Source organism: Callorhinchus milii, unplaced genomic scaffold (genome assembly GCF_018977255.1).
Source record: "Callorhinchus milii isolate IMCB2004 unplaced genomic scaffold, IMCB_Cmil_1.0 Scaffold5, whole genome shotgun sequence".
Taxonomy (NCBI): domain Eukaryota; kingdom Metazoa; phylum Chordata; class Chondrichthyes; order Chimaeriformes; family Callorhinchidae; genus Callorhinchus; species Callorhinchus milii.
Genome location: NW_024704746.1, coordinates 27,397,572 through 27,419,602, shown reverse-complemented (window position 1 = coordinate 27,419,602; position 22,031 = coordinate 27,397,572). Strand labels below are relative to the sequence as shown.

At 41.0% G+C, this 22,031-nt stretch overlaps 1 protein-coding gene across 2 annotated transcripts; it reads left to right on the top strand.

Annotated features, from left to right (window-relative positions):
• The first annotated feature begins 2,541 nt into the window (after positions 1-2,541).
• LOC103185542 (solute carrier organic anion transporter family member 1C1) lies at positions 2,542-17,139 on the top strand. 2 transcript variants are annotated; one of them, XM_007904101.2, is made up of 16 exons: positions 2,542-2,615; positions 3,589-3,746; positions 3,994-4,136; positions 5,244-5,385; positions 5,464-5,596; positions 6,325-6,458; positions 6,904-7,056; positions 7,158-7,256; positions 8,079-8,321; positions 8,765-8,929; positions 11,113-11,308; positions 11,751-11,916; positions 13,787-13,965; positions 14,486-14,550; positions 15,785-15,902; positions 16,730-17,139. In XM_007904101.2, exons 3-16 carry the CDS (start codon positions 4,044-4,046, stop codon positions 16,959-16,961), a joined length of 2,118 nt encoding a protein of 705 aa, XP_007902292.2. In that variant the 5' UTR covers positions 2,542-2,615; positions 3,589-3,746; positions 3,994-4,043; the 3' UTR covers positions 16,962-17,139. The 2 variants fall into 2 exon arrangements, with proteins under 2 accessions (XP_007902292.2, XP_007902294.2); XM_007904103.2 differs by lacking the exons at positions 2,542-2,615; positions 3,589-3,746 and adding an exon at positions 3,770-3,854.
• The last annotated feature ends 4,892 nt before the right edge of the window (positions 17,140-22,031 follow it).

The following is a 22,031-nucleotide window of genomic DNA, read 5'->3' as shown; positions in this document are numbered from 1 at the left end:
ACATGTTTTTATCATTCTAGTGTTAAATACATTATCAGACTTGTCCAGGGCTATCTGTAACCCACATGATTAAATCACTTTTCAGGACAAAGAGTTACGGTTCTTTTCCACAGTTCAACCCTGACCTCGTTTTTAGTGATTGACTAAAGTAGTTGCAGTAAAGTCATTTACTGTTTATCTTTCCTCAGAAAGCCACGGGACAGTATTTGTAACAAAGTGCACGGTGGTGAATTTGCCCTCGCTTCTTGGAAAGTTATGTCCGCTGGCTAAAAAAAGATTAAATATTATATCGATGGAGATTTCTCCAATGGAGAGTGCTGTAGGGTATTGATTAGAGCACTCGTCTCACAAACGAGAGGACCTGGGTTCGATTCCCCGGCAGGGCGAAATGTTGTGCAAGTTTCCTTACTCTACACGCCTCTGTTTACCTTGCAGTAAGTAGGAACCTGGTTGTTACTCAATTGGGGGTAATAATTCCTCTAAAATATTTTTTTTTTTAAATGAGTAATAATATGGTCACTCAGTCCACGGCTGTTTGTGGGACACAGCTGAGCGCAATTGGCTGCCGTGTTTCAAATGCCCACAAAATATACAGTCACCGCACTTCACAGTATATTCTGTGAAGAGCTTTGAGACGTCTCGAAGACGTGATAAAGCGCTATATCAAATGCAGGGATTATTCATGGTACACGTGACGGCAAAATAACAGCATATGAAATTATTTGTTTGCAATTTTTTTAAGCTAAATATAATTTTGATGCGCTTGTGGAAGCTTTGAAGTCTGAAACTGCAACGGTTAGGATAGGGTGGACCCTCTCTTGCCTCCTTCAAGACCCATCTCAAGACCCTCCTCTTCGACCGCGCCTTCGGTCACCTTCCTACCCCCACCCTCCCTGCCCTCCAGCCCCTCCTGATCCCAACCCCCAGCTCGGATGCAGATCGCCTTGGGACGTCCTCCTGACGTGAAAGGTGCCATACAAATTATCATATGTTGTGGGGGTTGTTGTTCCAGGATATTCTGCTTATTGTGTTCACGTGTATTGATGATACAATTGCTGCATTTTTAGCTCGTTTGGAAACTTTGTTAACTTTTCATGCAGAGAATAAATCACAACTTTCCTGAGGTCAAATCTCTTATTTGTCAAAAAGGAATGTGTCAGTTTGATACGTTTTATTATAACGAATTCATCTGTTTCACCAAAGTACAGTCTGACGATTATGATGCCTTTTACTCTTAGCTACACTGTCAATCTAATTCATTCCTATTTCAGGCAGGAATAGTTCATCTAATTTTCTCCAGAGATAGCCAATAAGCCTTAGAATAATCCTTGAATTTGGTACAGCGCCTTATTGTGGCGTTGAGACGTCTCAAAGCGCTTCACAGAATACACTGTAAAGTGAATTGAATCTATATTTTGTGGGCGAAGCGCAGCAGCCAATTGCACACAGCAGCGTCCCACAAGCAGCCGTGGGTTGAGTGACCAAATGATTATTATTTTGTTTGGAAGGATTATTACCCCAGAAAGCGATCCACCAATCGATTAACAACCAGGTTTCTACTTGCTGCTCAGTAAACTCAAGGTGTGTGAAATAAGGAAACTTGACGGAGATTTCGCCCGGTTTTATAAATGGAAGAATCAAATGTTTGATTCCTACTTGTTAGTCATTTCAAATCATTTGCTGCCTTAATAATAATAATAATAATAATAATAATCCTTGCATTTCACGTCTTCTAGACATCCCAAAGCGCTTCACAGAATAATTGTAAAGTGAATTGACTGTAGATTTGTGGGCGAAAACATTTAAATATATAAAAAAATCATAAAAATATATAAAAATAAATTTAAGAAAATATAATGGGGTAACATTGCAGGAAGAGTGTCACCTTTACGCTCCAATCGGTATCTGCTGCTGTGCCCTCGCTTAGTTAACAATATTTGCTGCCTTCCATCTAAACCCAAGTGGATTGATAGCAACAACTTGCATTTATATGGCTCCCTTCCCGCGAAGTAGCATCTCGGAGCTTTTACCAGTAGTGGAGCCTGACACAGAGCCGGGGAGGGGAGGGGGAGAGAGGAGGTGACCATAAACACGGTCAAAGAATTGGAGTTGAGGTACAGGTCAGCCAGGAACTAACAGAACGGTGGAACAGGCTCGAGAGGGGCTGAATGACCTACTCCTGTTCCTGCGTTCCTAAGAGGAAGATCTTTAGCCGTGATATAAAATAGGGGAAGGAAAGGGGCGAGGCGGAGTGATTGGGGGAGGAAGTATGTATATTTGGGAATTGAATACCCATACTTCAAATCCAAACTGTAATGTGTTTTGTAGTTGAGCCAAAAACGTGGTGTTTTGTTTCTAAACCGAAACCCCCGACTTAAAAAAACGAAGAAAGAGGGAAACGTTTGTACCGAATGTGTTGAATATTCAGCTGCTTATTTGATGCCATTGAAGGAATCAAAGCGTGACAGACAGCGTGAGTGCTGGCAAGAAGCCCAGCATTTCGAGAACTGAGCGTGTCTGTGTTTAGCCTTGAAATGACGTGCGAAAAGACTTAGTAAAAAGCGGCGGAAAAAAAGGAGGTTGGTTGGTCGATGTATGGAGAGCTGCAAAGGCCGGTGAGTGAGTGATTGAGTGAGTGATTGAGTGAGTGAGTGGGTGAGTTCATTAAACCGTTTCCTTGGTACAAGCATCATGTTATTTGAATTATTTGCAGCGCTTTGACGTCCCAGGCTTGTAATGAATCATCAACTTAACGATTCTCATGTACGGTCACAGAACTCTTCTGGCGGGGAAAAGGGGGATAAACCATTTACGACGTTGTTATTAATAATGCTTGGAACTTGAGAAGATGCGTTTTTCAAGCCTGCTGCGTTTATGGATTCATGAGCATTTGTTTATGTAATCTTTGTGAACTCTTTAAACCTTATCTACGTTAAACAATTGAGCTACTCAGGGGGCACTGTTGCTTTGAGCTGGAGCAGGGAAGCGAGTGCAAACTGCAAGCAAAACTCCATCAATTTCAACCTGTTTCGTACCAACAATACTTGTCACCAACCACGATCTTGCTGAACATTGATCCACTTCACATTTTATTATTATTATTATTATTATTATTATTATTCTCTCTTTTTTTGTGTGAGTGATCCCACCTCCTCAAGGTATAGTGTCTCCAGCGTTTGGTTCTAAGCATTTAATTTCATTTACATTCTGTGCCGCTGTTTTTAAGCTAAATTCTCGTATTAATCCAGAAGTGTTGCATAAACTTTACGGCAATTCAAATGGAATGCCCAAATTGTTTCAAATATAAAGACGACAGAATGTTTAACTGCGAAAAGATGATGTTACAAAATTATTTCCAATACACACGTATGGCTTGAAGTTTACTTTTTTTAAATTTGGACTTTAACCCTATGTTTGCTTGTAATTCTTTTACAATTTCATCTGAACTCCGTGGACAATGGGCAAAATTTAATGGGATCACGTTAACGAAGAGACAATCTTATCAAGTGCTAATGCTCAATCTGGTACTTTTCGAGAATGGAGTAAGAGTTTTAACTGTTTCTTCTCTTTCAACTGCTTACCTCTGAGGACTGGCTGGACCTAATTATGGAGAATTAAATATTCCTCAGTCAATTAAGAGCAAGACTTGGTGACATTGCTGGCGAGCCGGAGATGCAGGCGCATTCCCATGTCGAGTGTTCGGAGAATTGAATGGGAAATACCAACATGTGCACCAGGAGTTAAAGGTATGAGCCATGTGAACATGTTGATCATTAATTGCAAAGGACAAGGGGTGTCTACTCTGTGCTATTGATAACTGGTCAGTTTTTCTTCTCTACCTGGATATCGATCAAGTAAGACGTGTTTTGCCTTATTTTCTAACCTCATTTCTAACAGTTTTTAAAAACGACCTGATATTTTATGTTGATCTGTTTGCATTCGTTGGAAAAGTATAAAGCTCCAGGCTTGTTTGTTTTCTATTTATTTTTGCAGTTTCTTCACCGAGTGAAAGTTTTCTAAACTTGCCTTGAAGCGACGGCAATATGGAAGTGCCACTGAAAGAAAATGCTGATTTGTCCATCGAAGTTGAAACCCCACTTCCTAAAGTGAAAGATTCCTGCTTTAACAACATAAAGGTATTGAGACCCGGAACACGTTACAAATTGCTCCAGTTGGTGCCTGGGTTGTAATCCAAAAGAATTTATCAAAAGAAAAAATAATAGTATAATAATAACCCAATAACCTGAATAAAAACCCAATCGAAAAGAGCTTTTCCGGGGGAATAATCCCTTGAATTTTTTTTTAAAAAAATAATATTAATAGTAGAAATAATGTTGATCGAATCCTAACTAGAATCTCAGGAAACTCAGTACAGTACAATTTATATTTATGTAGGGCCTTTCTCCTCGCGAAGACGTCTCAAAGTCCTGGCTGTGCACCCGAGCTGGGGGGTGGGTCGGTGGGGGGTGAGGGGGCGGAGGAGCCAAGGGTGGAAGCAAAGTTGACCGAAGGCAAGGTCAAAAAACATAAGTTTCAAAAAGAGTGTGCGCGTGTCCTTGCTTTTGAACGCAAAAACAAAATGTCTCTTCGTGAAATTAATTTTGTCTGATACTGCGGGTGGCACAAAATCTCGTTTGTGCTAATATTTCCCGATTCAGAGAGCGTATAAAAACATAATGCGTAGAGACTAAGGGTCAGATTTGAACATTTTTCCAGAGCAAATAGTGGACTGTGCGGATTTGTTCAGTGCTAAAGTTTAGCTATTTCAAAACTGCAAACAGGACATTTTTGCATTTACACTGTGTTGAGTAAATGTGGCATTGGCATTGATCCACTATGCTCCCTTTATGCAGGACATTTGTTGGTAAATCAACATCATTTTGACTGTGATTTACTCCCAAAGTGCAATACAAAATGGCACTAAGAGACCTGAAAATTTAGAGTAGACATTTCTTTTAATTTTGAAAGAGCTGATCACGTGGACCTACTCTTTAATAACAAATACAAAGAAACATCTGATTCATTATTCTGTGCATCCACCAAAATGAGAGTGTCCAGAATGCTGGACCGAGGGTGTTTGTCCAGTTTTAGTGATAAGGCGCTATATGAAATCCAAGCATTATTGTTATTGTGATTATTATTATTTTTACCACCCCAAACACGACTGTATTTCACTGTATTGTTTTTAATGGTGCAATTAAATTCCATTAACATTTGTTCGTAAACGTTTCTTATTTTCAAAGCTCTTTCTAGCTGCCTTGTCCTTCTCCTTCTTTACCAAAGTATTATGTGGAAGCTACATGAAGAGTTCGATCACACAGATAGAGAGACGCTTTGATATACCCAGTTCTTTCATTGGTGTCATCGATGGAAGCTTTGAAATGGGTGAGTGTTGAGCATTTTGAAACCGAATAGAAAAAAGAAACAAAATCGATTTAACTGGATTTTTTTTTCTTGTTCAAGGAAATGTGTTAATGATAGCATTTGTGAGTTACTTTGGAGCAAACCTTCATAGACCCAGATTAATTGCAGCAGGAAGCTTACTCATGGGTTTGGGGACTTTTATGATAGCTTTGCCCCATTTCTTCATGGGAAGGTGAGTTTTTCAACAATTAACATTATTTACAATTATTTATTAAGTGTATTATTCTCTTTAAATTAAATTTAAATGGAGGCAATTGTTTACTTGACTATTTGTTTAATTTCCCACTGTCCTTCTTAACTGGTAAAGACTTAGAAGTTTGTCGTCACTGACATTACGCTATCATTAGCTTTCAATGCATGAGTACGAGGGTGAAAAGATAGGATGTGATGTGATTTGATTGTTACCACATTGTGGATACATCCGATAGAGGTTATATGTGCCAATAACTCCACAGGCAAAAGTCCTAATGAGAAGGGTGGTCTTATTTGGACAAGCAGCAGGAAGCTTGTCAGATAGTGTGTTCAATGGCAACCTAACCAAATTTAGATGGTTAAATTCCAGCAGTATCTCAACACACACTCTGGGGTTCTCAAGCCTTGGTTCCTGTCAACCTGCACCACAAAATATACAGTCACTACGCTTTGTATTTTGTGATACCTATGAGACGACCCGAAGAGGTGATAAGGCTCTATATCAAATGCAAGGATTATTATGATTATTAATACTCTCTGGAATAGACAAGGAGAATGCATTCCTCTGGGGGGAGAGTGTGCAATCCATTCCAAACCAGGGAATTTCCAAGTGTTTAATTTGGTGAATTGTAGGCATGGTGATAGATTTCTGCAACAACACAAAATGGGTAATATTAACCAAGTTTTTAATGGTTATTTTGTGTTTAGTTACAAGTATGAAACGACAGTTACATATTCAAGCAATTCCTCAATGGGTATGAGTATCACTCAGTGTTCAGTAGATCCCAAACACCAATTGTCCACAGCACCTACGGACGTTCCTTCATCAATACTCATTGATGGTAAGTCAATAATGTGCTAAATATATGTTGTTCAACATAGCAAACGTTTTAAATCTCATGTCCCTCTCTCTGTGATCTGCTAATTCCGTAACAACCTGCCCGCTCACTCTGGGAGCAGGCTCGCTCTGGCCTGCTCCACATCCCCCGACCGGCCCACCCCCACCATTGGAGTTTGGGCCTTCAGCTCCCACCCTCTGGAACTCCATCCCACATTCCATTCGCCCCTTCTTTCCTCAACTCCTTCAAGGCCCATCTCAAGACCCTCCTCTTCCACCGTGCCTTCGATCACCTTCCTACCCTTACCCTCCCTGCCCTCCACCCCTCCTGATCCCAACCCCCAGCTCGGGTCCAAATCCCTGACTGTCCAGTGCCTTGGGACATCCTCCTGACATGAAAGACGCCATATAAAGGTAACCTGCTGCTGTTAATTGTTGTTATCTCATAGGCTCAGATTGTAAAAAAGAACCTGGATCCTCCTTATGGATATATGTGTTTGTTGGCAATGTCTTACGTGGAATTGGAGAGACACCAATTGGACCTTTGGGGATATCTTACCTCGATGATCATGCCACCCAGGAGAACGCTTCTTTCTACATTGGTAATTTGGAAGGATTATACACACTCACCAACATATTTTATAAACCATTTACAAATTATTGCAACTAACGTTTGATACTTTTTTTTCTCTGCCCGTTTTAGGCATTTTGCATACTGTAGCGCTTTTAGGTCCTGTTTTTGGCTATTTGCTGGGATCATACTGTGCTAAAATATTTGTGGACATTGGGTTTGTTGATATGGGTAAGCAACAAGAAGAATTGGTAAAAGGTTTGTGTGTGTGTGGCCAGTGGCTGGACTTTCAGCCACTATGTCTCAAAACTCTGGACCACTCTTCCTCTATCCCTCCCCCTATCCTTCCCCATCTTCAGGTCACGCCTGAAGACCTTCCCCTTCGACCGTGCCTACCGTCACCTCCCCCTTCCCCCCATCTCGGTGTCGTGCTCCACCACTGTCAAGCGCTCTGGGACGCTACCTGAGTGAGTGGCGCAGTGTAAATGCAAGTTGTCATCGTTGTGTGTGATTTCTACATCTCAATACTTGTGATACAACTGACATTACTCAAAACCTCAGGGCTCAAATACGTACAAAATCAACACGTTAAGTGGCATCCAACAGATATCAATATCCTTTGTGTCTGTTTGGGATTTGCTCCCAGGAATATCTAGACCAGGGTGGGATGGGGTTGTAGGGGGTGGGGTAGTGTGCAGTCCAACCACTTGTCTGCTGAAGCCCGGATGCCCTATTTGAGACATGCCCGCGAGCCGCATAAGCAATATTTTTGCGTTTTTCTTCCAGAAACATAACATAACATTTACGGGTTATGGAGGGCCGGGTGGAATGGGGGGAGGGAGTGGGGAGGGGGGGTGTGGGGAACCACCCTGATCTAGACCATGGAGTATCTTGTTTTCTACCATTTTATACCGTATAGATATAATAAAGTCTAATTTGTAACATGAGAGACACAATTGTCTGAGACAATGAATTGTTAAAAAAAAGTAAGCTTAAATGATTTGATTGTATTATAAGGACCCCTGTTGTAAAACCTGTATGATCTGTTTTTAGACAAAGTAACCATTAATTCGAAGGATTCCCGGTGGGTCGGTGCCTGGTGGCTTGGGATTTTAATAGGCGGAGTAATTACCATTCTTTCTGCCATACCATTCTGGTTCTTTCCAAAGTCTCTGCCGAAGGAGCTAAAAAAGGATCAAGACGTGACTTCGGAAAAAAAGACATTTCTTAAAGAGAACCAAAGTGATTCCGCCACTACCAGTCCTGATCCAGTGAAGGTTTCAGCCTTGGCAAAAGGCAAGAGTCCAAACTATTGTCTCTCTGTTGCACTAAAGGGGTGAGGAGTTGGCGGGTTTCCTTGCTCTACACGCCTCTCTTTTCTACAAGCGCTCTTTTTGTGAGGGGACCCTATATAAATACAACCTGTTGTTGTTTCCCTGGTGTTGAGTGGGGAACCCTGTTGTTGGGCGATTGGTGGATCGCTTTTTCGGGGGTAATAATCCCTTCAAAAAATAATAATAATAATAAAAAGTGATGGTTTGGTTACCCAATCTGTGACTGTTTGTGGGACACTGATGTGCGCAATTGGCTGCCGCGTTTCGCCCACAAAAATATACAGACAATTCACTTCACAGTAAATTCTGTGAAGCACTTTGAGACGTCTCGAAGACATGAAAAGCGCTATGTCAAATGCAAGGCTTATTATTATTATTAACTCTTCTACTTTCTTGCTTTGACAGATTTTTTCCCATCGATTAAAAAACTGCTGTCCAATCGCATCTATATATTAATCTTACTGATGAGCATCTTACAGATGAATGCTCTGATTGGATTGATAACATTCAAACCCAAATTCATCGAACAACAATATGGACAGTCAGCATCGAAAGCCAATTTTATCATAGGTTTGTATAGTTTCTCGAAGGTTATATAATGACAATTAATCCCTGTCATCTCAAGGCACCTGAAAGGACATCCTGTAAAGTGGTGTGACTGTGTGTTTTGTGAGGATAAATATATAGGTTTAGACTATGCCTCACTGGACTAGTTTCCTCATTAGGCATCTCATTGCGATGATGAACGAGAATGATAGACTGCAGCCCTGTTACACCGCACTTCTTCATAGTGTGAATTTCTTCTACGATCTCCTTCAACACTAATTACATCCAGTCGAAATGAATTTCTTCACTTTATATAACCCATTAACTTATCACGTATCTCTACCGCACTGAAAATGCTTTGGGATATTGAGTCGAACAGAAATTGGATGCTGGATCATTACTATTTCTGATGAATAATTTCTGGAAAATATTAATTCAATAGGTCACCACTTTGATCCTATTTAATTTCACTTATAGCTATAGGAGTTCTAAATCCACCAGTGGTTCTCACTGTTGTAATACTGGAAGGTTTAACAATAATATCTCACTGTTCTGAATTACTGTTGTCATTTACACACAATCAGGGTGCCTGACACGTGGGGAAACCCATCACCGTTGCTTAAGAGCATCCAAACCAAGCTGAGAACTCCATGCCCCCCAACTACACATGGAAATCCCAGAGAGAGATTGCTGGAATGAAATGCCCTCTCTCTCTCCCTCTCTGTCTCTCTCTCTCTCCTGATTACCTAATTCCAGAAAGTATTAGGCGCGGGTTGGCGAGAGCCAAGGCTTGGGAGTGTGCCCTGCGGTAACTACTGGAGTCCAAGCAGCTCAAACCACACATAGCTTGCCATTGATATTGCTATCCAGCAAGCTTTCCCCTCTGCTTGTCCAGCTAGGACCACCCCACCCGTTAAGTTAGGGCTTTGGCTGCAGGGTTAACAGGAGCCGAGGGGGAGGATTCTCTGTCCACAGTGACTGGTCCAGGTCCTGCCGACAGGCCGGGCCAGGCTGTCATCAGCAGTGAGTGCCCTGGGATACTTCGGACCCTAAGAGTCTGTTTTATTTCCGTAACATAACTGGTTTATAGACGGTTACTGACAAATCGGTACCTGCTTTGGCCACTGAGTGGCACCTTTAACCCTCCAGATGAAAATGCCTATAAAATATCCCTTCAGCTTGTGATGCCCGGATCAGAAGAGTTCCCAGTAACATTGATGTTAATCACTGCTTTACAGAATACAGAGATTCAATAGGTCATTATCAAGTCTAAAATTGAAACAGGATTCGCAAATATTTCGATTGCTATAAATGCAATATATAACAATTGTGCTACAAATGACCTCTAAATTTCCAGGTGCCCACAGTAACTCCTGCACATTCTTGCTTTGTCGGATTCTTTTCTATCTATTGGACTGTTGTCCATTGGACTGCAAAGTACATGGAGATAATTGGATAAACCCCTTCACACCCTGTAACCTCTCTACCTCTCCGACTTGCTCACTCCCCAACCCACTGCCTCCGCTCGACTGGCTCCGGCCTCCTGCTTGTCCCTCATGCCCTCCATTCCACCATCGATGGCCGCACTTTCAGCCAGTACATACACCCCGAAACCCTGGAACACCCTCCCTCTATCCCTCCGCCTTGCCCCTTCCTTCCCCATCTTCAGGTCGTGCCTGAAGACATGCCTCTTCGACCATGTCGATGGGATGGGAAATCTGTATCATGGTATAACATGCGTTATACTCCCGTCTCAGGACATACTTCTTTGTCCGCACTTTTGGTCATCTTTCCCCTTCCCCCCACTGACCCCCACCCCTTGGCTCCCATCCCAAGCTCAGGTGTCAAGCCAGGATGTCCTTCCAATATGACAGGTGCCATTTGAACGATCTGATGCATTAGGAATACAGAAACAGGAGGAAGCCATTCAGCCCTTTGAGCCTGTTCCGACATTTAATTAAATCATGGCTGATCTGTCCCTTAACTAATCCTTTCAATCCCAAGCACTCATGCAGGCTAGCAGGCACTACCTTGAATGAGGGGAACTGTATACGTGCAAGTTGTTGTTCAAATGTAAATTTGAATTGTTGTGTATTGGGACATGGATAAAAAAAAATCTCAGGCCACTTGTTGAATTCCAATATTTGACCAATTATTACTATGAATAATGTATTTGTGCAGCTCACTATTTTTCGCATTCCCTCCAGGAAGTATTAATATTCCTGCAGTGGCTATTGGAATTTTCTCGGGTGGGTTGGTGATGAAAAAGTTCCAGCTGAATGTGATCAGTGCTGCAAAATTGGCCTTCGGGTCTTCTATCCTTGGCTGGCTATTTACACTACCCTTTTTTGCAATGGGCTGTGAAAACTCCCATGTGGCTGGTTTAACGGTGTCCTACGAGGGGTGAGTAAGACTTCGCTGCATTCCATGCCATACGCTCTGATTTGGAATCATTGCTTTCATTACCGTGCGAGCAAGAAACAGAACCGTCTGGATAATCATCCGCCACGATGTAATCCTAACAATAGAATAATAATTATCATCCTTGCGTTTGATACAGCGCCTTATCACATCGCCGAGACGTCTCAAAGCGCTTCACGGAGTATACTGTAAAGTGAATTGACTGTATGTTTTGTGGGTGAAACACGGCAGCCAATTGCGCACAGCAGCGTCCCCACAAACAGTCGTGGATTGAGTGACCAAATTTTATTTCTGCTTGGGGGCGAGGGATTATTACCCCTGGACAAGGATCCACCAATCGACTAATATTAATTGATAAACGGGAGGCAGACTGACAGTTACCAGAATCTAGCACCAATGTAGCTCTCTTGTGTTTGTTTTTCAGAAGAACACAGATCTCACCCGCGGGAAGTCAATTGTTCCATGACTGTAACGCCAACTGCTTTTGCTCACAACTGGACTGGGATCCAGTTTGTGGGAAAAATGGAATTTCGTACGCATCTCCATGTCTTGCTGGTTGCAAAGTATCATCTGGAACAGGGAAAAATATTGTGAGTGAGTGTCACTACCAGTTACATAGAATGATCATTGACCTCAGCATCCTTTTGCCTATTTCTGCCTTTTGCCTTCTGCCAACTGATCAAACAATAATCATTGGGTCACTCAACCCACGGCTGTTTGTGGGGACGCTGCTGTGCGCGATTGGCTGCCACGTTTCACCCACAAATATACAGTCAATTCACTTTACAATATATTCTGTGAAGCGCTTCGAGACGTCTCGAAGACGTGAAAAGGCGCGATATCAAAATCAAAGATTATTATCATGATGATTATAAAAAAAATAATGACATGTACAAATGGCTGGGAGAAAATACAAACATTGAGTGGAAACTGAATTTGCATGCAAGGGAATTAATTAAGTTCCAAATAGAATCAGATCTAATAATCAGCAAAAATAATTTGCAAACTGAAAACACAACACATTCTGTTTAGAGTGTTTGTGCATCAGCAACATCATAGTTTATTCGATGACAAGAGCCACCATGGGATTCTAGCGCTATTAATTAATCCATTAACTAATCTGTTAATTAATCTATTAATTACTAGATTTTAATTATTATTAATTACTTCATGCAAAATTAGCTCCCTTATCACACAAGTCCTTCCATTTTATTATTGCCTTTTCCTCTTTCAATCGAACTTAAGATAAACAAAGGGATGTTTATGTTAATAGCAATTCTTGTAACTGTTAGTCAGACGTACCTGATGTTAAACGTGGCTCTGTGGAAATAAACTGGGCTCTTGCTTGTCCCTCGTCCCCTCCATCACTTCCAGCCACTATGTCCCGAAACTTTGGAACTCTCTTCCCCAATCCCTCTGTTTTCCCCAGCAATAGTTAGGAACCCGGTTGTTAGTCGGTTGGCAGATTGTTTTTCCAGGGGTAATAAACCCTTAACAAATTTTTAAAAAATTGGTCACTCAATCCACGGCTGTTTGTGGGACGCTGCAGTGCGCAATCAGCTGCCGCGTTTCGCCCACAGAATATACAGTCAACTCACTTTCCAGTACATTCTTTTGAAGCGCTTTGAGACGTCTCAAAGACGCGAAAAGGCGCTAAATTAATCGCAAGGATTATTATTATTGGAAAATACTCCAACTGCAGTTGTTCTTTGTGTTGTCTCTCACAAGGTTGTACGGCGTGGAGAGCGAGAATCGAAACAAGATTTGGTTTGAAACAAAACTCAGGGATCTGTACATTTCTGTGTTCTTCTTTTTCTGATTGAACAAACTTTATTAACCACAACTTATATCTGTTCAAAGCAACAAATACCGCTTTCCTGGCAGCAATACGTTTGCCTTTAAATAGCTGAAACACTTGAAATGGATCCAGACAGACACAAGGATCAGGGTTCTTTCACAAAGACAAGAGCTGCCTTTTGTATGTGGTCTGAGGGAGCAGCTTTCTTAGAAAAGAACACATAGAATTAATGTCACAGAAACACTAACAGAATTTCTGTCCTATATTTTATTGTGTTTTCAACTCTACTCTTAATTTCTAATTATTTTTAAAATTCAGTTGAGAAGTATTATATGTTTGATAAGAGATTGTAGCTTCAAGCCCCTTGTTGTGATTTCATCGTCCAGGATACGTCTGTGCTTCGTAGTCTTGGCTGCCGCGTTTCGCCCGCAAAATATGCAGGCACTACACTTTGTGGAGTACGTACACTGCGAAGCGCTTTGAGACGTCTCGAGGTTTTCAGTTTCGACAACACCACTTGCATTTAAATAGCAGGATAGCGTCCCAGAGCAAGTGACATATCCCAATCGGATATCTAACGTTTCGATGGGTAACTTCGTAAAAAGTTTCATCCCTGACTCATATAAAAATACATCACTCTGATCTTGTCTGTTTCCTTGCAGAAATTCCAAAACTGTAGCTGTATTCCCGATTCCCCTTCTGGCAATTTTTCCGCATACCTGGGCCAGTGCCCAAGAGGACCTGACTGTGATAGGATATTTCCTTACTTTATGGCGCTCAGTGTGATCAGTGCTTTCACTTATGCCTTTGGGGGCGTGGCTGGATATATCCTTTTACTCAGGTGAGGTTCCGAATTGAAATGTTCAGAGTCTGATCCTTCAGTCCCCAGGTTTTCAGACAAAATGTAAGTATCGCCCACAAAGTATACAGTCAATTCGCTGTACATTATATGCTGTGAAGCGCTTTGAGACGTCTCGACGACGTGATAAGGCGCTGTATCAAATGCAAGGATTATTATTATTATGACTTTCGCTACTTTGGTTTATGCACATTATTGTGCTCCAGATACCATTTCCTCCGGATTATATCAGGAGGGGAGAGGGTGGCCTATTCAAATGCAACTTACACTGACTGATCCCCACCGCCCACTCCCCCCAAAAATGCAATGAGTTATCCTACCCATCAAACACAAAGCCTTTCGGGAGTATTAAAACTGGTGAATAAGAATAGTTCCTGTTCCACCAATTTCCCCATCCAATGTGCTGCTGACACTGACGTCAGCGAGATATCATTCAATCATTTTCTTTCAAGTAAATTCTCTCAACACTGACAGCAATGTTTTTATCCTTAACTCTTATCAGGAGCAATGAACCTGCGCTGAAATCGCTGGCCTTAGGAATATACATTTTGGTATCAAGAACACTTGGTGAGTCAGTACTGTTGGTTCAAAAGTTACCGTCATTCTCGTCTTACCAATTAAGCAAACACTCCTTTAGAGTAGCTAAGAATTATAGGATGTAGTGTAGGCGGTTTGTAAAATTGAAACATAACAGGTTGAAAAATAACATAGGAACATAAGAATTTGCTGGGCAAAAGAAGGCCATCTAGTTTGCCTTCCACCATCCTGGCAGTCGCTTGACATGTCATGTCCCAAACTATGTACTGTATCCCCAGATATTATTTTCTAGCAGGAATCCATATAATTTGTTACTGACTGTACAGCATGAATGTTATGTTTATATTGCACAAGTGCGAATCACACTGCACTGTAGGGTGTTCTCCATTGCCTAAATCACGGCAGTGCAGGTCAGAAATGGGCCTGTAAATCAAGTGACTATGCTCTGGGGATTTTCCAGTTTCTCTACTGTTATTTGGCTAGAGAAAAAAATAACAAAAAAACATTTCTAATGGCAGATACATCAATTACTCTTGTACTTACTTTATGTGTTACTTGTGAATTTGCATGTATTTTCTTGGCATGTGGTGTATAAGAGTAAGTGGAAGTTTCATAGTCTCATGGAGTCCTGTAGCTCAGTGAGAGCAAGTGAGAGGACCTGGGTTTGATTCCTGGGAGGGGCAGGACAGGGCGAAACATTAGGCAAGTCTCCTTACTCCACACGCCTCTGTTTACCGAGGAACCCGGTTGTTAGTCGATTGGCGGATCACTTTTCTGGGGGTAATAATCCTGTGAAGCGTTTTGAGATGTCTCAACAATGTGATGAGGCACTGTATCAAATGCAAAGATTATTATTATTAAAATTGGGGATGTGTACACACTTTTTATATGTGCAGAGTGGATGTTCTGTCCTGAAACTTTAAAGCTTGGATAATTTCTTTTTAAGTTATGAAAGAAGAAATAATCTGTGTGTGCCAATGGTAAGAGAGTAAACCGCTGGGGTAAAAAAAAACATTAAATGAAATTGACAGTATTGCCTGCTTCCCTTGAGATGGAAAGCAAATAATATTTAAAGTCAGAGTATTTACTGAGTGCCTTTAGGCAAAGGAAAGCCACCCATGTGTTTCATAAATGGTAACAAAAATCCAGTGAGTTGCATGATCTGAACTAATATAAATCTATTTTATGAGCGTGAAGTTGCTTGAAATAATTGTGCAGGACTGTGTATAGCTGTGATAATTATCTCATGTGTCTTCTGTTGCAGCTGGAATTCCTGCTCCGGTTTACTTTGGTGCTTTGATAGATATGACATGTTTGAAATGGGGAAGTAAGAGATGTGGAGGGCGAGGGGCCTGCAGGATATACGACTCGGATCAGTTCAGGTAACAACTCGGACCCATGGTACCTGTCGTTCTGAGTGTAAACAGGGAAAGGTTGCCAGGAAGGGGGGATTGACTCCTGGACACTGGGTGCATTGTAAAATGTAGCTTGATCCTGTGATGGGAAGATGGTCTTCTGGGAGGATGGGATCAAATTGGCCAAAGAGCCTTCTTCATCCAAACTTGATCTTCTGTGGTCATCCTGGCTGTGGCTATATATGCATTCATAGTCTTTGCAACATAACCTTACCCGTCCATTCAAATTACTTAATCTATTTGCACAGATCCGTTTTCTTCAAGAGGAAAAGTAGTTCAAACTAATACAGTATTATTATTAGGTATGTCAGTATTACTTAGGAACAGGAGTAGGTCATTCAACCCCTCAAGCCTGTTCTGCTATTCTATTAGATCAAGGCTGATCTGTACCTCAACTCCAGTTGCAGCAAAACTCAATGGTTTAATGGGAGGGCTGTAGGATGCTGTGCTATGCTGATTCGGAACTATATATAAAAANTAATATGGTCACTCAATCCACGACTGTTTGTGGGACGCTGCTGTGCGCAATTAGCTGCCGCGTTTCGCCCACAAAATATAGTCAATTCACTTTACAGTATATTCTGTGAAGCGCTTTGAGACGTCTCGAAGACGTGATAAGGCGCTGTATCAAATGCAAGGATTATTATTGTTGCATTATTTAATTTAATGCAACCACATTTATTCCAAGCCAAGTGACGACAGAAACTTTCATCCCATCAGTTTAGTGTCTCACCATATTGCCCTCTAAATAAATCCTGACTAAGTTGTTTCATTTCTCTCTTTGCTACACGCAGCAAGATTTACCTTGGACTCCAAGCGGGGCTACGTGGCATCTCCTACTTTGTGTGTTTCCCTGTCTTTGTGCTTCTAAAGAAACGTTTTGCACTTGAAGAAAAACAAATTGGAGTCAACGGAGGCACGGAAATGGCGCCAGTGCAGAAAACAGACGACTGCGCTAACGATAGCAACCTGGTAGTCAAGCCAGACACTTGCAACCCTGAAAAAGAAAATCCTGCTTACCCTTGAAAATAAACCTATGAGGCGTCCTCAATACGGAACTGCAAATATTCTAGGAAATAATTTTTTAAAATTTGTTTGCTAACTTGAATGAAATCCGTGTAACGCGTCATAGCTGAATTTGAAGAATTACGTCTAGTATAAGGCGAGCCTTGCTTTTAAATAAACGTTTGGCTACATAGTATAATTTTACTGTGCGTTTGCATATTTCACTATAAATGAACAATTCATAATGTATTGATGTGTGTCTGTGGAACTGCACCTGTGAACTGAAAGTAATGTCTGTTTAAGCAATCTAGATTAATGACCAGCACTGAGTATGTTATGCAGAATGTATTAACCTCAAATTTGTACTATTTCTCTTCTGCTGTATCCAAAGTTAAAGTCTAGTTTTTAAGCCTTGGACAAGTATGGTTTTCCTCCACCACTTGACCTAGGCTCATGAGTGAGAGCCTAAGAAAAGCCAACTCTTAATATGTTTGCACATCCATATTCAGAGAGAGAGGAGCTCAACCCATTATAATCATAATAATCCTTGCGTTTGATGTCGCGCCTTATCACGACTTCGAGATGTCTCAAAGCGCTTCGAAGAATATACTGTAAAGGGAACTGACTGTATATTTTGTGGACGAAACGCGACAGACAATTTCGCACGGCAGCGTCCCACAAACAGTCGTGGATTGAAGTAACCAATTTTTTTTGGGTGGAAGAATGAATTATTACCCCCGGAAAAGCGATCTGCCAATCAACTAATATTCGGGTTCTTAATTGCTCCTAAGTAAACAGAGGCGTGTAGTGTAAACTCTTTGTTCTGCTTAATTCTAACCTGTTTGATAACAATACTTGGCAAAGTCCAGAACTTGTTGGATCCAGTGTTCATCAGGTATAACAAATAGGGTCATAAATAATGGTAAAGCTATCTTAATTTGTTATTTTAAAGAATGATGAGGATTTGCTCTGTCCTTTCATATTGAAGGGTTGCTATTAAGAAATACCTTGTGGATTCGGTTTATTACATACTGCTCCATCTTTGTTATCGACAGGAAAAGTGAAAAAATGATAAAGCTATAATGATTCTATTTCAAATACACAGTCGCTACACTTTACAGTAAACCCTGTGAAGCGCTTCGAGATATCTTGACAATGTGAAAAGGTGCTCTTATCAAATGCAAGGATTATTATTACATTATCCGGTTGTTAAATAGAAACTGTCTGTATTGTCAGGAGGAGAGGAGAAGAGATGCACCTCATTTTCATCAGAAGCATGCAACAATATCCCTGATGCGTTGGTGCATTATAATGCAAATTATGTTACCGCGTTAGAATGTCAAACAAATGCAATTTGAACAAATCCTTCAGCAGAGACAATGTTCCTTCAATGCGTGACTTTAGCCGGTGATTGTCACTGAAGTGTTCAACGATCAGTCTCAAGAACCAAAAACAGGCCACGTGACACACTTCCATTTATCAGTCAGAGTCGATATTTGCAACTCAGAGTTGCTACTATCAAACCCAGGTACTGAATCCCACATTCTTAACAATAAGAATAATATAACAATCCTTGCATCTGATATAGCATCTTATCACATTATTGGAACGCGTCAAAACACTTCGCACCATTTACTGTGAAGTGTTGTGATGTGTATTTGTGGTGAAAACAGATCCAACACGACTCAGGGAAAGACTAACCGCACTTTGGGATTCTTGGACAAGACACCAGGAGAAATTCCCTGCCGTTCTTTAACAGTGCCACAGGACGTTTTTTATGTCAACCTGAATAAGCAGTCAAAACCTTGACTGTGAGCTCAAAGTCCCGATGTGGGACGTGAACCCACACCCTTCTGACTCAGAGGTGAGAGTGCTGCCAACTGAGACAGACCGACACACCTGTAAGGCAGCCCTTAAAACAATACATCTGTGTTAGTAGGTGAACAGTCAATAGAACAATATTTTTCTGATGAGTTCAGTTGTAAATAATAATAACAATAATCCTTGCATTTGATACAGCGCCTTATCAAGTTTTTGAGACGTCGCAAAGTGCTTCACAGAATTTACCGCAAAGTGGAGTGACTGTATACTTGTGGGCGAAACGCGGCAGCCAATTGCACACAGCAGTGTCCCACAAACAGTCGTGGATTGAGTGACCAAATTTTTTTTTGAGGGGATTCTTATCCCTAGAAAGCAATCTGCCAATTGACTAACAACCAGGTTCCTACTTACTCCTCGCTGGGGAGCAAAAGTAGGGATAATTTAAGGACAGAGAAAGAGAGAATTTAGTGTCCCTTGGGTAAGGATATGTATTGGGAGCCATTGACTGATACAGGCAGTTGTTAGGAAAGATTAAAACAAAAGAATTATAAGGTTAAAGATTGTACAGAATGAAAATTAAGAAGTACTACTGATCATGAGGTGAATTGGAGTTCACAATGAAGGGTTCCAGATGCTGTCAATGAAGCGGATAGATATTCTTCTTGGAGCTTATTATTTATGGATATTATTCATTCTTGGGCCTTATTAATACACAAGAATTGAGCAAATGGGCAGTGTGTTCAACAGGCACGGGAGGAAGATGGATGCACCAGGTTGGCGTCTCAATATCTGGGATACCACAAGATAAAGAGGATTTTACGACTTCAAGATGTCAAAGAAAGGAAATTAAGTGTTGGGATGAACCTTTCACACTTGGTATACTAGGTTTCTCAGAAAACACTCCCAAATTTCTGTGAGGTCAAAACAAGATAACCGTGGGTGTCTCCTGTGTGTGTGAAAAGATGATTGGATGAACCAATTTGGGAATATGATTAGACAAAACAACTATTGAATTCCATGTTTGCTGGAAAGGGTCACATTGACTAAATTGGGGTATAAAAGGAAGTTTGGCTAAATTCTGGTTAAGCGAGTAAGGGTCTGAGAGGGATCTACCACCAAGAGGTCTTTGTTTATTGACGCTCAGTAGGTTTTCAAGTGTAAGATTGCATGTTGTGTTAAAGTCTGTTTAAACTCAGCGGGTCTGAGTGGGATCTACCACCAAGAGGTCTTTGTTTATTGACGCTCAGTAGGGTTTCAAGTATAAGATTGCATGTTGTGTTAAAGTCTGTTTAAACTCAGCATTGTTAGGAAAGTATTTTTAAAGTATTGCCTATGTGCTAGAGTTTTTTGTTTTATTGCGTCGCTTTGTCACATTCGGGAAAACTGTTGTTTACTTGTTTGAATAAATGAGAATCGCTTAAGATAGATCAAATGTTGTGGGTTGTTCTTGAGACCGCTCTGATCTTCGACAAAAATGACCAGTGAAAGATCATGACTTTCAGAGTGCACCTGAAAGGAACGTGTATGTAATTCACACAATAAAGAAGAGATAAGAGTACCCTGACAACTGGTTGTACTGGTTGACCCATGGCAAATTAAGTTCAGTGCAAATAAATGCAAAATGCTGTAAAATGGAAAGCAAAGTAAAAGGCAGATGTTCTCCGTGGATGGATATGACTTGACAAGGGGGAAGTTGGAAGAGACCTGGCGAAGGGGATAACAATAATAATTGTCGTGTTTGCTATAGCGCCTTATCATGTCTTTGAGACGTCTCAAAGCGCTTCAAGAAAATACTGCAAAGTGATATGACTGTGTGGTTAGTTGTCCAATTGATGTATGGCAGTAATGAACAAGGCAAACAGAATCCTGGGCTATATTGCCAAAGAGAGTTGCTTTTAGCCTCGAGGTAATCCATGAAAGTCACAAGGTTGATCGCTGATTTTAGAGGGATCACCTACGAGGAATGTTTAGATACGCTAGACCTCTTAAGTGAAGCAGGGCTGATCAGCAAACTGGAAATTAAGGCTCCTCTAGGGCAAAGTGATCATAATATGATGGAATTTAGCATTAAGTTAGAGAGAGAAGTAGTTAAGTCCGAAGGAAAGGTTTTAAATTTAAGTAGAGCCAACTTTGCTGGTATGAGAGAGGATTTAGCCAAAATAAACTGGGAAATTAGACTTAAGGATTTGACAGTAGACCAGCAATGGCAGACGTTTAAGGAGATAGTGCAAAATTCCCAGCGAGCACGTATTCCTTTGAGGAATAAGAATGCCACGGGAAAGGTGGCCCAACCGTGGCTAACTGGAGCAGTTAGGGACAGTATAAAGTTAAAGGAAGAAACCTATAAAACAGCTAAGATGAGTAGTAAACCCGAGGATTGGGAGAACTTTAGGGATCAACAAAGGAGAACCAAAAAAGTGATTAAGAGGGAGAAAATGGAATATGAGGGCAAACTAGCGAGGAACATAAAGACAGACTGCAAGAGTTTTTATAAATATATAAAGAGGAAGAGGCTGTCAAAGGTAAATGTGGGTCCACTACAGGCAGAGACGGGGGGATTTATAGTAGGGGACAAAGACATGGCAGAGTCATTAAACAAGTACTTTGCTACTGTCTTCACCTTAGAAGACACTGAAAACCTACCAAGAATAGAGGGGAACCAAGAAGAAAATGTCAGCGAGCAACTTGGGGAATTAATATTAGTAAAGAAATGGTTTTAGGTAAATTATCAGGTCTTAAAACTGATAAATCCCTGGACCTGATGGCCTACATCCTAGGGTTTTAAAAGAGGTGGCTACTGAGATAGTGGATGGCTTGTCTTTGATCTTCCAAAATTCTCTGGATTCTGGAACGGTTCCCATTGATTGGAAGATTGCAAACGTAACACCACTATTTAAGAAGGGTGGGAGAGAAAAGATGGGGAACTATAGACCAGTTAGTCTGACATCAGTGGTAGGGAAAATTCTTGAGTCCTTAATTAAAGATGTCGTTATGGGATTCCTGGAAGACCATAACAAGATTAGGCAGAGTCAACATGGCTTTACAAAAGGGAAGTCATGCTTAACTAATCTTTTAGAGTTTTTTGAAGATGTATCTGCAGGTTAGATAGGGGGGAACCAGTAGATGTAGTATATTTAGATTTTAAAAAGGCATTTGACAAAGTGCCACACAAAAGGCTATTGCACAAGGTTAAGGTCCACGGGATTAATGGGAACATATTAGCACGGATTGAAGAGTGGCTAATGGGTAGAAAACAGAGAGTAGGGATAA